This window comes from Rosa chinensis, chromosome 7 (assembly GCF_002994745.2).
Source record: "Rosa chinensis cultivar Old Blush chromosome 7, RchiOBHm-V2, whole genome shotgun sequence".
Classification (NCBI taxonomy): domain Eukaryota; kingdom Viridiplantae; phylum Streptophyta; class Magnoliopsida; order Rosales; family Rosaceae; genus Rosa; species Rosa chinensis.
This window is the reverse complement of record NC_037094.1, coordinates 43,399,385-43,413,239: the sequence shown is the minus strand read 5'-3', so window position 1 is coordinate 43,413,239 and position 13,855 is coordinate 43,399,385. Positions and strand designations below refer to the sequence as shown.

The following is a 13,855-nucleotide window of genomic DNA, read 5'->3' as shown; positions in this document are numbered from 1 at the left end:
CTTATGGGCTTCACTTACCCAAGTCAAGTGGCTCAAGACAACGGAGAGCATTTGCAATGAGGTTGAAACACTCACTTAGTGATTACTTGATTGGGAAGGGATATGTCAATGCCCACGCATTTCTATGTCAAGTTTTCAGATTTTGTCACAGTTTATGTTGAAGACATGAACTTCATTGGAAGCCTTTAAAGAGTTAAAGGAAACCGCCGAACAATTGAAATCCGAGTTTGAGATAAAGGATCTTGAGAGAACACGGTTTTGTCCTGGTTTGAAACTTGAGCACTGTATTGATGGATGCTTAGGCGTTTTGACAATTTCAAGCCTTCAAGCACCCCCGTGGTCGTCAGTAGTCTTGATCCTAAAAATGATCATTTTTTGTCCTAAGGATGATGACGAAGATGTGCTAGAGGCAGAAGTGCCCTACTTAAGTGCAATAGACGCATTATTGTACTTAGCTCAATAGACAAGTCCGGATATCTCATTTTCAGTAAACATGTTAGCTAGATATAACTCTACTCCAACGCAACGCCATTGGACTGGTGTTAAAGATATCTTTTGATACTTGAGTGGTACGATTGATATGAGTTTTTCTATCGCTACAGAAATATGATGGATTCGGACCCATCACATGTCAGGATCGCTGCAGATAGTGGCCTACGTCCCCTATCCCCATACCAAAACAACATTAGAGTTTTGGAAGGTTTTTCTGATGCTAGGTACCTCTCTAACCAAAGTAAATGTCGTCCTCAAACTGGTTATGTGTTTACCATGGGTAGGATCGCGATATCTTTAAGGTCTATAAAACAAACCCTAGTCGCTACTTCTTCAAATCATGCAAAGATTATTGCTCTGCACGAAGCAGTTATTGAATGTATATGGCTTAGATCCATAATTAGCATGTTCGAAGTAATTGTGGTTTGAAGTTTACCACAGATGAGCCTACAAGCATTTATGGGGATAATATTGCTTGTATTGAACAAATGAAGTAAGGCTACATCAAAGGCGACAACACCAAGCATATATCGCCCAAGTTTTCTATAATCAGCAACAATAGACTCTCCTCAAGATCAAAATGAACCAGGTTCAATCTTAGAACAATGTGGCAAACTTGTTCACTAAATCATTTTCTAAATCCACTTTCGAGAAACATGTTGTTAGCATTGGTTTGAGGAAGTTATCAGAACCCCCGCGATCATAGTCATCAGGGGGAGAGGTCTACATGTATGGTCTCGAAACGTGAAGGGTGTGTTGTACTCTTTTTTTTTCTTCAACCGAGGTTATATTTGTCCCACTAGGTTTTTGTTACTAGGCAAGATTTTTGACGAGGCAACGAAAGGAGCACCACCTTTGGGAGACAAAAAATGGAGTGTTTAAGGACACCTAGTTTGTGTGTCTGGCCCAAACTCTAATTACTTGCTAGAGTTGAAATACAGTTAGTCTTACGAATATCTATTGAGATATTTCAATCATTGTACGATTCAGTTTTCTTGTAAGACGCAGATTATTTGATCGTAATTCTGTATATAAAGAGCCCCTATTATCAATGAAAGTACAGATTATTCTCTCCCAATTTCTTGTTTTTTGATCGGGGGAAGTAACATTAGCAAGTTAGTTACACACGCACCCATGGAGGGTATCCCAGCACAGCCGGACTAATCCCTCCACCGTGGGACTTTAGCAACAGGCCCAACTGCCTCCACTGGCCACTAGGTGTAGGAGAGGGGATTCGAAAGCCAGACCTAGGAGTTCCAGACTGAGACCTTCGACCACTCCACCATAACCCCGTGGTTATTCTCTCCCAATTTCTGATTCTCTAAAATAATATATTATTTATTATTTACTTGAGAATCAAAGTCTTTTTACAGCCATCCATATATCAAGTCTTAGGGTATTTTGATTACGGGTAGCTAAAGTATAAAATGAGTTGATAAAACTTGTTGAAATCTGGATTGTGTGAATTGAAAACTATTTCGGTTAGGCCCGAGATATAATTAAGTAGGGATTGTGCTCCTAGGGTGAAAGACTCAAAACCTAATAGGGAATCTGCTTGATATTGGGTGTTCTCGATGGCCTTAATTTGAGAGATATAAGGCCTAACCGGGAAAAAGAGGAAATATGATAAAAAATTTGAGGTCAACTTCTTTATGAATTAAACAAGTCTGTTTCAGTTGAGCAAATTTTTTGAATTCGTTATACTGAAGTTTATTGGATAATTCTTTTAGTCATATACCAAGGGTCAGGGGTGTGACAAACACAGTAGTTGATTTGCTGGGAAAACAAAAAATCTGAATCGGTTTAATGCAAAGAGACTTCAAATAAACTAATTACTGGGAAATTTTCTAATAGGGTATCTTACAGTAATTCTATGTGAGGCAATTTTCCAAGTTCCCAAGGAAGACCTCCAGAAAAATAATTGACATCGATCGTCCTTCACAAACAAGATCAGTTTCATTAATTGAAAAAAATATGTTCAAAAACTTCATATATGAAGTAAGGGAAAAAAGAAACCATGGTTTCACCAAGACTCACAAAATTTTCATGGTGGTAATATTTGCAAGCTCAACGGGGATGGAACCTGTCAAGCGGTTTCCACCAAGGGAACTGCAACATTACTCAAATGTTAGAAGCACCTCAATAAAAGAAATGGCTAGCTGACATATAAACTGGCCAAGATTGAATACGATTTATATGAACTGCACAACGTATACTCAAATACTTATGATCCAAATGGCTCGTGAATGCTCAAGGCCAACAAATGAACAACTAGGTCTCAGAGTTGTAGATGTCTAGGGGACAATATATATAATGGCCGAAGAACATGACATGAATATCACACACAAAAAAAAAACATATATATACACACACAGATCATATCTAGAGCGAAGTTTCGCTTTGAAATTAAAGTGTGCATTTCGAGTTTATGGTCACTTTTTGGTCGCATATCCACATCTCGACCGTTCAAAGTTTTAGGTACTAATGCATATATAAATCATCTCTGCAAATTTTCAGCCAAATTGACAATCGTTAAGGCATTGAGCCTTAAAGCTAGTACGATTCAGGTTGGATAGATTTAGTTCGTCCACTGGTTTAAGCGAGTTAGATACCTTAAAGATCATCAAATTGACTGAAAATTTGCAGTACTAGTTTTAAAAACTAAACGGTCACGATGTGGATATGCGACCGAAAAGTTACCCTAAACTCTAAATGCATACTTTAATTTCAAAGCGAACCTTCGCTCTGGATATGATATATATATATATATATATATATATATCAAGGTCCTTTTAGTGAGGGATCCCTTTTTTTTTGCCATTTTAAGAGATCACTCATTAGACCAACTTTTCGATCACATATTCACATCTTAACCGTTCAGTTTCCTACTTATAAATGAGTAGATCATCTCTGAAATTTTTCAGCCAAATTGATAACCATTAAGGCATTTAAAACTGCAATTTACAATTATGAACATGAACGGTTCAGGTTGGATAGATTCTATTCGTTCATTGATTTAATCTAGTTCAATACCTAGCCGCTGATCAATTTGGCTGAAAATTTGCAAAAATGATCTATACATTAGGATATAGAAAGTGAATGGTCGCGATGCTGAAATACGATTAAACATGGGTCCCACAAGGGATCCCTTAAAATGGCAAAAAAAAAAAAGTATCCCTTAGTGGAAGGACCCTCTTTATATGCGTATATGTGTGCGCGCGCGCAAAGAGAGAAAAGAGAATACATACATGTGAACTAGTGGCAGGGTGCCCCATTGTGGAGGGATGGTTCCGTTCAGAAAGTTACGGGTAAGATCACTAAAGAAGAATGAAAGAAAGAATATTTAATGTTAAGAGAAATTTAAAATAAATATTAAATATGACCAAATTAAAGTCCTCTTTTGCTTACATTGTTTGGAGATAGTGGAGCCTCACCAACTCTAACGGAAGTGTTCCTTGCAAATCTTGAGATTTCAGAAGTCTGCATTCCATCGCAAAAAAGAGCTTAAATGTAATTCAACAAACACATGTTCCGCAGTTATATATATATATATATATATATATATATAGCCGTTTAGAAGCGGACGTCCCTCTTCCGGCCTCGATCAGGTGGCCATGGCTGCGCTGCTGTTGCGAGACCTAAACCAGGCCTCCATGTCGAGCCTCTGCTTACTTACAAACAGTTGGGAGTGCATTTATTTTCGAAATCACATTGCTCTAGTTTAGCTTCAATCATTATTTAGTACACTGTTGTATAATAAGTATTGATGAGAGCAATATTTGCTATGTTTTTAATGCTATTTTCTCTACATTTTACTTAGTTATTCTCTTAACATTATCATTTCTAACTTAATTTTTGTTTTTAGGTACTTTTGAGTCTAAAATGAAGGCAAGGAGGAAATGGCGCAGAAATGATCAAGAAATGGAATAATTAAGTTTTTTTTTTCAGTTCTACTAGAAAAAGGAATCTCAGCTGAAATAGGAATCCTGAGTCAACTAGGAGTCAAGCTCATGGAAATGATGAGAAATGGCGAAAATGCAAGAGTCCTATTTGGACTATGAAACATGTTGGAGCTAGGAGTCCTGATGATACTAGGATACCTGAGTGGGCTAGGAGAGCATAAAGAACATTCATGAATCTTCTAGATGATGTCATGGACGACATGTCAAGGCATGTGGCGGAAAAGCAATCAAGATTAGACAAGGAATCCTAATTGGACACAAGATACGCATCAAAATCAAATCCGATTCAATTTAGGAAATCTGCATGTGCAGATAAGCCCAACTTCGACATAGTCTTGAGAGCAGCTCAGAAGGATGCAGATTATGATATTTATATGTTTGGAAAGCTACAGATGTCTAGCTTCCAATGCTTTTTACGGTTTGTCAATATCAATTTTCTAGAAGAAGTTATGGCTGATTTAGTACACGAAGATCAATCTGCCTATGAATCTGTTTTGCGCAAATAAGGAGAGTGTTGGACGAGTTTGGGAAAGTCTCTACTCTATATTTGATTTGATTTTGAGGATATATTGCAGCCATGATGATCTGGACCAATGAGAAAATTCAAGAGAAAATCTGCATCAACACAATGAAGGAAATTGAATCAGATTTGAAGAACGAGATCTAGGGTTGACGTCTAAAGCTTCCTCTATATATACACACACACCTATGTTGGACGTCCTACACATCTTCCTTCACCTGATTCATACCATCACTCTTCCTCCATACACGTCCACCCCTTCCACAACTCTTAAATCTCTCAACCCTGAATCAAATAACACCATCCTCCCCTTTACTCTCTAAATTTCGGATCCTCTCCATTGTTCAAACATTGAAGCCAAGAAGCAAGCTCCATCATCTCCATCTCCTTCCGTATTTCTCATCAACGTCTACTACCTTTGAAGACCTTCTTGCGTCCTTAAATCTCTTCAAAAGTACTGTAACCATGTCTTTCTGTCTTTTATTTTTGGTTTCTTATGTTTTGTAACGTTAAAAACAGTTTCACTAGCGTTCTAGGTTTTTGTTTTAAATGGATGTTTCAATATTTTTTTTAGAATAAAGAGTATGTATTGATGTTTAGTTTTCTATAACCATGAAGCATGATAAACGTTTTAGGATTTTCAAATTGTTAATTGCAATTTCATGATATATATGTTGATGATTTTTTGTTAATTTTGTTCTTCAATCCCACCTTTTATGTGTTTATCTTAGTTGGTTCGAAACAATTAGGATTTTCATATATCTGATTCCAAAGTAAGATTTGCTAGCGTTCTAGGTCTTAACACATAGTTCCTTAGGTAAATCAACAATGAGTCTTACATGCTTAATTAGTGTTCTAACTTGTGTTCTTGGCTTAAATCAATCAAACTTTCATTGATCTTAATGCATTAAATATGTTTTGTTAGTGAGTAGCGTTCTATGACTAGCATTGCATATTTAATAGGGTTAACTATAGTGCGTTCATCTAGTTAATTTAATTAAGGGAAGTAATAAGAACTTTATATGTGTTTAACTCTATTCTTGATTGATTTCTATCTTCAACATATGTTGATTCGTGATTTATAATTTGATATTCAGTTTTTCTGTTAATGGTTGATAACTATATCTTACATCTTCTTCATTCATCTACTTCTATTTTGATTCAAATTTGTTTGATCACTTGTATCACTTAGGTTAGATAATTATATTATAATACAAACTCTTATAAATACCCCCTTATTTTGTAATTTCCGTAAATATATACTTTGTTTTATTTTTATTTCATACTTTGTCAATAATACTAATTTGTTTAACGTTTTTGACAGAATTGTATAATCTTCGGCTTAAAACGATACTCTACTTACTCTTAACTACAATCTGATGCAGAATTTAAATTGACATTCACTTTGAGCGTATCAAGTATCGTAATCTTCTTTCATTTCTCATTCAAATACAGTGCATGCAAGGCCGCAATCCGCATGGGAGTGTTCTAGCTTTCTGCGTTTCATTTTTTACCCGCAAATTTCGAAGCTCTATGGATGGGGCCAGACTGTAGCTTCCTTCACGAGTCGCTTGGGGCCTTGGGCTGGGTCTTTATCAAAGATGGGACGAGCTCACCGAAAAGGATGACTTAGATCAAGTCAAGATATGTCGACTCGCTGCCATTATTGTCAAGGTAGCTAGCCGTGATTGTTATACTATACTACATAATTTTCATATATAATAAATATAGATAAGTCCATGAAGACTAGAAGAGAAGACTTCGATGGACGACCTCCCAGTCCAAGACTTATCAATCATAGCTTGTCTGGACTCTGGACCATTGTCCTTGATGGATATCAAGTGTTTGTGTCTGTCGGTCTGTAAGGTTTGATTTTTCTTCTGAAAAGAATGCTAAATTTATCACTCTGGATTCATTTTGTTTTTTAACCCTAGGAGCTACCCCTTCATTGGCCTAATTTTCCCTCTAAGTTTGCCATATTAATTTAAATAATTTTTAAACTTTTCCAGTAAGGACGTTTATTCTAAAACTTTTTCCAATAAGGACAAAAGAGGTTTTGGAGGGTTGATAAACTCATTAAAGTGTTTATTAAGGGTTCTTAGGTCTTGATCATTATTTTTTTTTTCTTTGAGATCTGGACCTTGATCATTAATGAAACTACAAAAAATCTAAACTCCCAGATTACAATAAGTATGAGGAGAACGTCTCAAAATAATACCGAGTCTTTACAAAAGACTCTAGCAAGCAAAAAAAAAAAGTGTTTAGTGAGGATTTATAAAAAACGAAAAGACATCTAAAAATTTAAGTACCGACAAAAAAAGAATAATAAGAGACAAGCACATTTTTGGTTTAGAACGCGCCTCACGCGCCTAGTGTCTTTGAGAGAGAGTGATGCTCCATTCGGCGGCGCGTCGTCGTCGGACGGGTCTGTGATGGTTCTGGGCACTCTGGCGGGGGTTTCTGTCTTAGGCGTGGCCCAGAAAAGGTGGATGAGAGGTGGAGGGTGGGTTGGGTGGATCTGTTCCTGTCTGACTTTCTCCGGTCATGGGCGATCACAAGGGTTAAGCGCATGGGGGTGTTGTTGGTCGATGGCGAGATCAGGGGTCACTGTCTCCTGCGGTGATCGGGTTGGGCATGAGGTTATTGGGTTGAGTAGATCGGGGCTTCGATCTCTTGGCAGAGGCGATCCCAAAAGGGATCTGTCACGCCCTGAGGTTCGGTCTCAGATGTTGGCCGAGATCAATAGGCGGCGATGTGATTATGCAGGGTTGATGGTGCCGGTTCGTTGGCAGAGGAATTGGTGGCGGGGTTGGACGCTTGGAGCTCGTTGGAGGCAGAGTTGGTGGCCGGATTGGGTGACTACTGCCCTAGCATCCTTTGGGGAGATTGGAGGTTGGGCCAAGCCCAAGGATTTGGGCCCTTGCTGGTGGGCTGCTGCTGTTAGTTGTTTAATTAATAGTTGTATTTTGATAGTATGTTTGTTGTTTCTAATAAGTTTCTGCCATAGTTCAGTAGGAAGGAATGGGCTTCGTGCTGGTTTATGCACTCTATGTGCCTTGTCTGCTCTAGGTAGGCTGCGAGTTCCCTGCATTTGCAAATGGTCGCAACCTCTTCGTGGCAATGACATGTCTGCTCTAGGTAGGCGGCGAGTTTCTTGCTTGGTCAAATGGTCGCTGCCTCCTAGTGGTAGGGTGAAACTTAGTGTCACTGGATGTATTTTCCAGTGGCAACATGATGGGAAAACTGTGCGTATGGAAATTATGCTATGATGTAATGAGTTGCAGATCGAGTTATCTTTCCGTTGTGTCACCGCTGTATGACCTGTGTCAAAGCAAATAGAGTCACCAGTAGAGCGCTCTTTGCTAGTTGGTGATTAGTTGAATATAGTTGTTTAGTAGAGACTCATGATAGTATTTCAGAATGTTCTCTAAGTGCGTATTGTAATCAGGGGTTTAGGCTCAATGTCCCCCCTTATATTCGACAGTTTCATTAATTAAGGCTTGAGGGCAGCTGGGCAGCCGCACCACCCTTTATTCAAAAAAAATAAAAAACGAAAAGACAATTCATAGATGACTGTTTTAAATAGACCGATGGAAAAACTTGAGACAAAAAAGAAAAAGGGATCAAGAACATTTATCGTCTTTCCAAAACTTTAAAGCCGCTATGTTGTACGGATGAGGGTACTATTTGAAATAAAAAAAATTGATAGAAATTTGTGGTCCACCATTACTACTTCTAACTTAATGCCAAGTGTAGCTTTTGTTAACCAAAGCTAAAACATATGAAACAAATAAATAATTTAATAATAATAACTAAATTCAGTTAGTGAGATAAGAACAAGTCTGAAAAAACTGAAGACCGATCCCACACCCAAACACCTCCCATCTCCCTTTCTTCTTCAGTTCTTCCTCTAATAGTTCACCAAATTTTATTTTTTTGGAGCTTTCAAGTTCTTGAAGCTTAGTGCTGAGTTCAAACTAATGGGTTCTGGAAATTTGAGATTTGCACATTAAAGTAGGTTTATGGTTTAACTATTGAGAGAGAGACAGAGAGAGAGAGCATGTACTTTCAGAGGTTAGATGCTGAAATACCATTGAAAGAGACGGCCCAAGTTAGAAAATTTAAGTTCTTTCAAGCTCATATTGTTGGTGATTGCAACAGGGTCTGTTATTTAGTTTGGAAATTATTGAACTGATTGAATACAAACCGATATTTTAGGTCTTGAGGAACTGATTTTTTTGTAATCAATATTGATAAAACTAAAATAAAAAATTATTGAAAAAGTTAGTTTTTTTTTAAATTTTTTATAAAGAGGATCAAATGATTTCACTCCTACCCTCATGGTGACTTTGCACATTAACGATTCTTTTCAGAGAGAGAGAGAGAGAGAGAGAGTAACGTTAACGTACATGCTAACAACATGGCAGATCTGATCAGTACTGGTGGCATTAGCCGCATCGGAAGTCGTACAATTGCCGCAAGTGACGTTATTCGCAAAATATTTGTCCGGTTTATGAGTAATCCAGCCATATTGTCCGCTGCATGGATCAGCACTGAAATTCCAATCTGTCTTACCCAGTGTCTTTGCTATGTCCTTCAAAGCTTGCACTACGTACAAATACACAGTAAAAGGTAATAATTAAACACATGCATATATCCAACTCAGTAAGATATTCTCACAAGTCATATATACTCTTATTCAGTTATACCTTCATCGGCTAATAGTCGATTTGCTCCAAAAGCTAAGGTTGCAAAGCAAAGTAGCAGCAGAGAATGAACCAGAAGCCGATTGATGAACAACATGTAGTTGTTCATCTTCCTCAGGGAAAAACTTTTTAGTAAAGATGTAGGGGAGAGAGTTGTAGTGTTGAGAGCTCTGGAGTCGCTTAATATTGTGAGGGACAACCTTTACTACATTTGCTTCAGAGTGAGATGGATGATGGTGATTGGATGCAAGCTGGAACCACGATTTGACATTTGGGAGGCCACATAATTTTTCTGTCTTTCTTTAAAAATATTTTAATAAAGGGAAAACTTCACAAACTAGGCACTAAATATAGGCATTTCTACACTTTAATATACCAACTTTCATAACTATCACATAAGTATATTAAGTTTGCTTCAGACTTTCATTTTGATGTATACCGTTAAATTTTCTATTATCTTTCCATTACAAAAAAAAAAAAAAGGGCTGACAAAGAGTAGTGGGCCTATATTTATGAGTTTATTCGTTTAAGCATATTGCAGATATAAACCTATCTTCTATACTCGAAGGTAAAACAGTTAAATTTTATCATTCATAATTTCAATCCTTACCAGACTAGCTAGATTTTATTGCTATTTATAATAGGGAGAATTCTTGGGTAGCTTAGTGTTTGCCATACCCTCATTTTGTTAAATATTTTGGACTATTGGATTAGTAATATATCCAATGGTTCAAAATATTTAACAAATTGGTAACTTGTTTAGCCCTTAGCCTTTCTAATTATGCTACTCATTTCCAATAAGCAAAAATGTTAACACAAACTACTAATTGAATTGAAAACAATAAAGATAGTGAAAACAATAAAACCAATTAATATTTACTTATCAATTCACAATTATGATTTTTCCTTTTTTAAAAAAAATTAAAAGAACCTTCTATCCTAAGTTCACCGAATTACTATTAGTTAAATAGTCTATATTACTAATTAATTTTATTATTAGTGAATTAATGTTTGATTAATGCTTGTTATTAATGGACAATTACACAATTGAAAATTATGTTTTTTCCTTATTAAAAACAAAACCTTCTAACCTAAGTTTGCAAAATTAGTATTAGTTAAGTAGTCTTTATTACCAATTAATTATATCATTAGTAGTTTCCTTAACCAAATATAATTCTTTTTACATGCATTTTATGACAACCACAACAATTAGTGTAAAAATAAATAATATTTGTTTTAAATGTAGTCAAATGAGAACCTACTTTAGGACTTATTTACTCAAATGAGAATCAACTTTACTCTAATGAGAACCTATTACAATTACCACTTCTAGGACTTAATTACTCAAATGAGAACCTATTTTACTCTAACGAAGACCTTATTTACTTTAATGAGGATTTTTTTTTTCTAATTATCACATGTGTCCTCAAAGTGGTTACATGAGTCCTTAGAGTGGTAAATATTATATAAAATATAACATGTATGAGAAATGTTAATGTCCATAGCTTTACCCATCCTCATTTGTGTAATAAAGTTCTCCCTTGCGTAATGAAAGTAATATATTGTGTAATGTCCATCGTAGAATTAGTAATTACTCTTAATCGACGTAATTTACCACAAATTCCAACAATTGACGAAAAAAAGAAAAGTTTTGTTCTAATTATAGTAATTACTGCACCTGAACTAATGTACTAATTTATGGACAATTTAACAAGTATGACAACAAATTTGTTGTCAGAGTGGTAAATCTTTATGTTTTTATCATTAATGAAATGATTACTATAATGGCTACACATTTTACCACAATCACAACAATTGATGTAAAAGCAGTAACTTTTGTCCTATTTATAGTAATTACTCAACCTAAACTAATGTACTAATTTATGGACAATTTAACAAGTGCAACAACAAATTTGTTGTCAAAGGAGTAAATCGTTATATTTTTATCATTAATGGAATAATTACTCAATGACTATATATTTTACCATAACTCGCAACTATTCGTGTAAAAGCGGTAACTTTTGTTCTGATTGTAGTAATTACTTCAAAAACTATACCATTTACAAGATTACCAACCATTTTACAATTCCGACAACATTTGTGTTGTGAACATGGTAAAATTAAAATTAGACCAAAAAATATGTAACAACTCAGTATTGTAAGGAGCTTCTCCACTTGATAATCACGGTTCTAAATTAGATAAAAATTGTCCAAATATGATATTTACATCTTTGACCACTCAATTACAAGAACCACAACAACTGTTGTCATAAGTCGTAATTGTAGTTCAACTATGTGTAATTTATTATTTTGACAATACTTGTTACATGATTTTTAACAATGTTATATATCAAGAAAGAGTGTGTTGTTAATATGGTAAATTTTATTTTTAAAAATGACACATGTTGATATTTAATTGGGTAACCTGTTGACCAGTTCAGTAGGTTTTTACTATATTAATTTACTAAAAGTAAAAAAAAATTAAAAAATAAGGGTATGACATACATCAAAGTACCCAAAACGACCCCTTTATAATAGAACCAGAAAAGAATTAACAGAGGAGGAAGAAAAGTTGAGAAAGCTTAAAGATTTTAAATCAAGGCTTAAAAGAGAAACCCCAGATTACTGGGATATAATCTTTATAGTCCAGAAAAGAATTTATAAAGCTGAGAAAAATATTAAAGAAATTATAGAAACTCTTGAAGAGGATCAAAAACCTCTTGATTATTTGAGCATCAGTTAGATCCGTCTGAACTGGCATCAAAGCTAGAACAAAAAGCTCAAAGGGAATCAATCCCCAATAGGGACAATGTTTGAAATAATTATAAAGAAGTTGAATTCTCTATTAAAATCTTATGAGAGTCAGAATCTGATAAAAGAATTATTTAGATGTCAAGATCATCTAGAAAAATTACCAGATATAATCTCCCAATTAGAAAAATTGGAAGACAAACTAGATTATATCAAAGAACTTCCTAAAATGAAAGAAGAACAGCTAACAAGTGTTAGTAGAAAAATCAATAAACAAAAAGAAATATTAGATTCTATGAAACATTTACTGAAAGAAAAAAAAAGAAAAGATTCCAGTACAATCCAAGAAATCTAATGGATTCAAACCATTAGAAAAACCTAAAAATAATCCTATTCCAAATATGATTTTTCTAGAACCATGATCAATTAGTCTGACTAGTATCAAATATGAAAAACCAAAACGCTTGGTAGCAAGAGATGTCAAAATGATGAGCATCTTTGGAAAAAAGAAAGAAGTACAACTCCTAAATGCAGAAGAATTCGAATACAATGAAATAGAACAAGTGGTGAAAAACTCCTCAATTCCAAAACTAGATTTCAAACAAATTTATAAAAAAGGAAAATTTGAATTGATGGATAGGCACCACTTCATATTATTGGAATTTACAACTCCCTCTACAACAGGAGAAACAGATCTCTTAATAATTACTCCTCAAGAAGTTGCTAGAGCTAAAGCAAAAAATTATCAATTTATGCATATTGGAGCAATCCAAGTAGACATAAAACTACTTGCTCGAGAAGGCATAAACCGTAGTTCAATCCTATGTGTCTTACAAGACAATAGATTAACAAATTTCCAAGCTAGTCTGTTGGGAACACTTGAAGCATCTTTATGCAATCAAGTGGCCTATTTCAACTCTTTCCCAAATTTCTCAACACGCTTGGAAGATGCTGCTCACTGTTTTAGACTGAGAGTCAAGACATACGGCATAACAATGAAAGAAAATATGCAAGAACTTGGAATAGTATACAGAATATACTATAAACTGATGAGCACCACAGTAGAACCAGACGCTTCGTTGTCTCTTTTAATCTTCTTTAGAGGTCTAGTTTTTCTTTTTTTGGGCTTAATACTAAAAGGTGGGAGTATTAAGGGTGTGCTAGGTAATTTGCTATTTTGTTAGGCATGAGTTTTGTAATATACTCTATGTAACGATTCTTATTATCGACTCTTAAAATGAGTCGTAATTATACTGCTTGCTGAGTTTTATATAATGGTTAACCTTTTTGACCTTAAAAAAAAAAAAAAAACCTATCTGTAATTTCACGTTGAAAACTATAATATTCTTTTTGAAATGAAATCTTTGAGGTACGTGCATGCATGTTTGGTAAAATTTACAACCCTAGTCATTCAATGGACTAAC

At 35.1% G+C, this 13,855-nt stretch overlaps 1 protein-coding gene across 1 annotated transcript in view; it reads right to left on the bottom strand.

Annotated features, from left to right (window-relative positions):
* LOC112175859 (probable leucine-rich repeat receptor-like serine/threonine-protein kinase At3g14840) overlaps positions 1 to 9,838 on the bottom strand; it is a 44,861-nt gene extending 35,023 nt beyond the window's left edge. Inside the window, 6 exon segments of the mRNA XM_040510170.1 lie at positions 2,357 to 2,428; positions 2,530 to 2,601; positions 3,741 to 3,809; positions 3,901 to 3,972; positions 9,384 to 9,582; positions 9,684 to 9,838. Coding sequence (XP_040366104.1) covers positions 2,357 to 2,428; positions 2,530 to 2,601; positions 3,741 to 3,809; positions 3,901 to 3,972; positions 9,384 to 9,582; positions 9,684 to 9,789 — 590 coding nt within the window. The 5' untranslated portion in view covers positions 9,790 to 9,838.
* Positions 9,839 to 13,855: the final 4,017 nt, after the last annotated feature.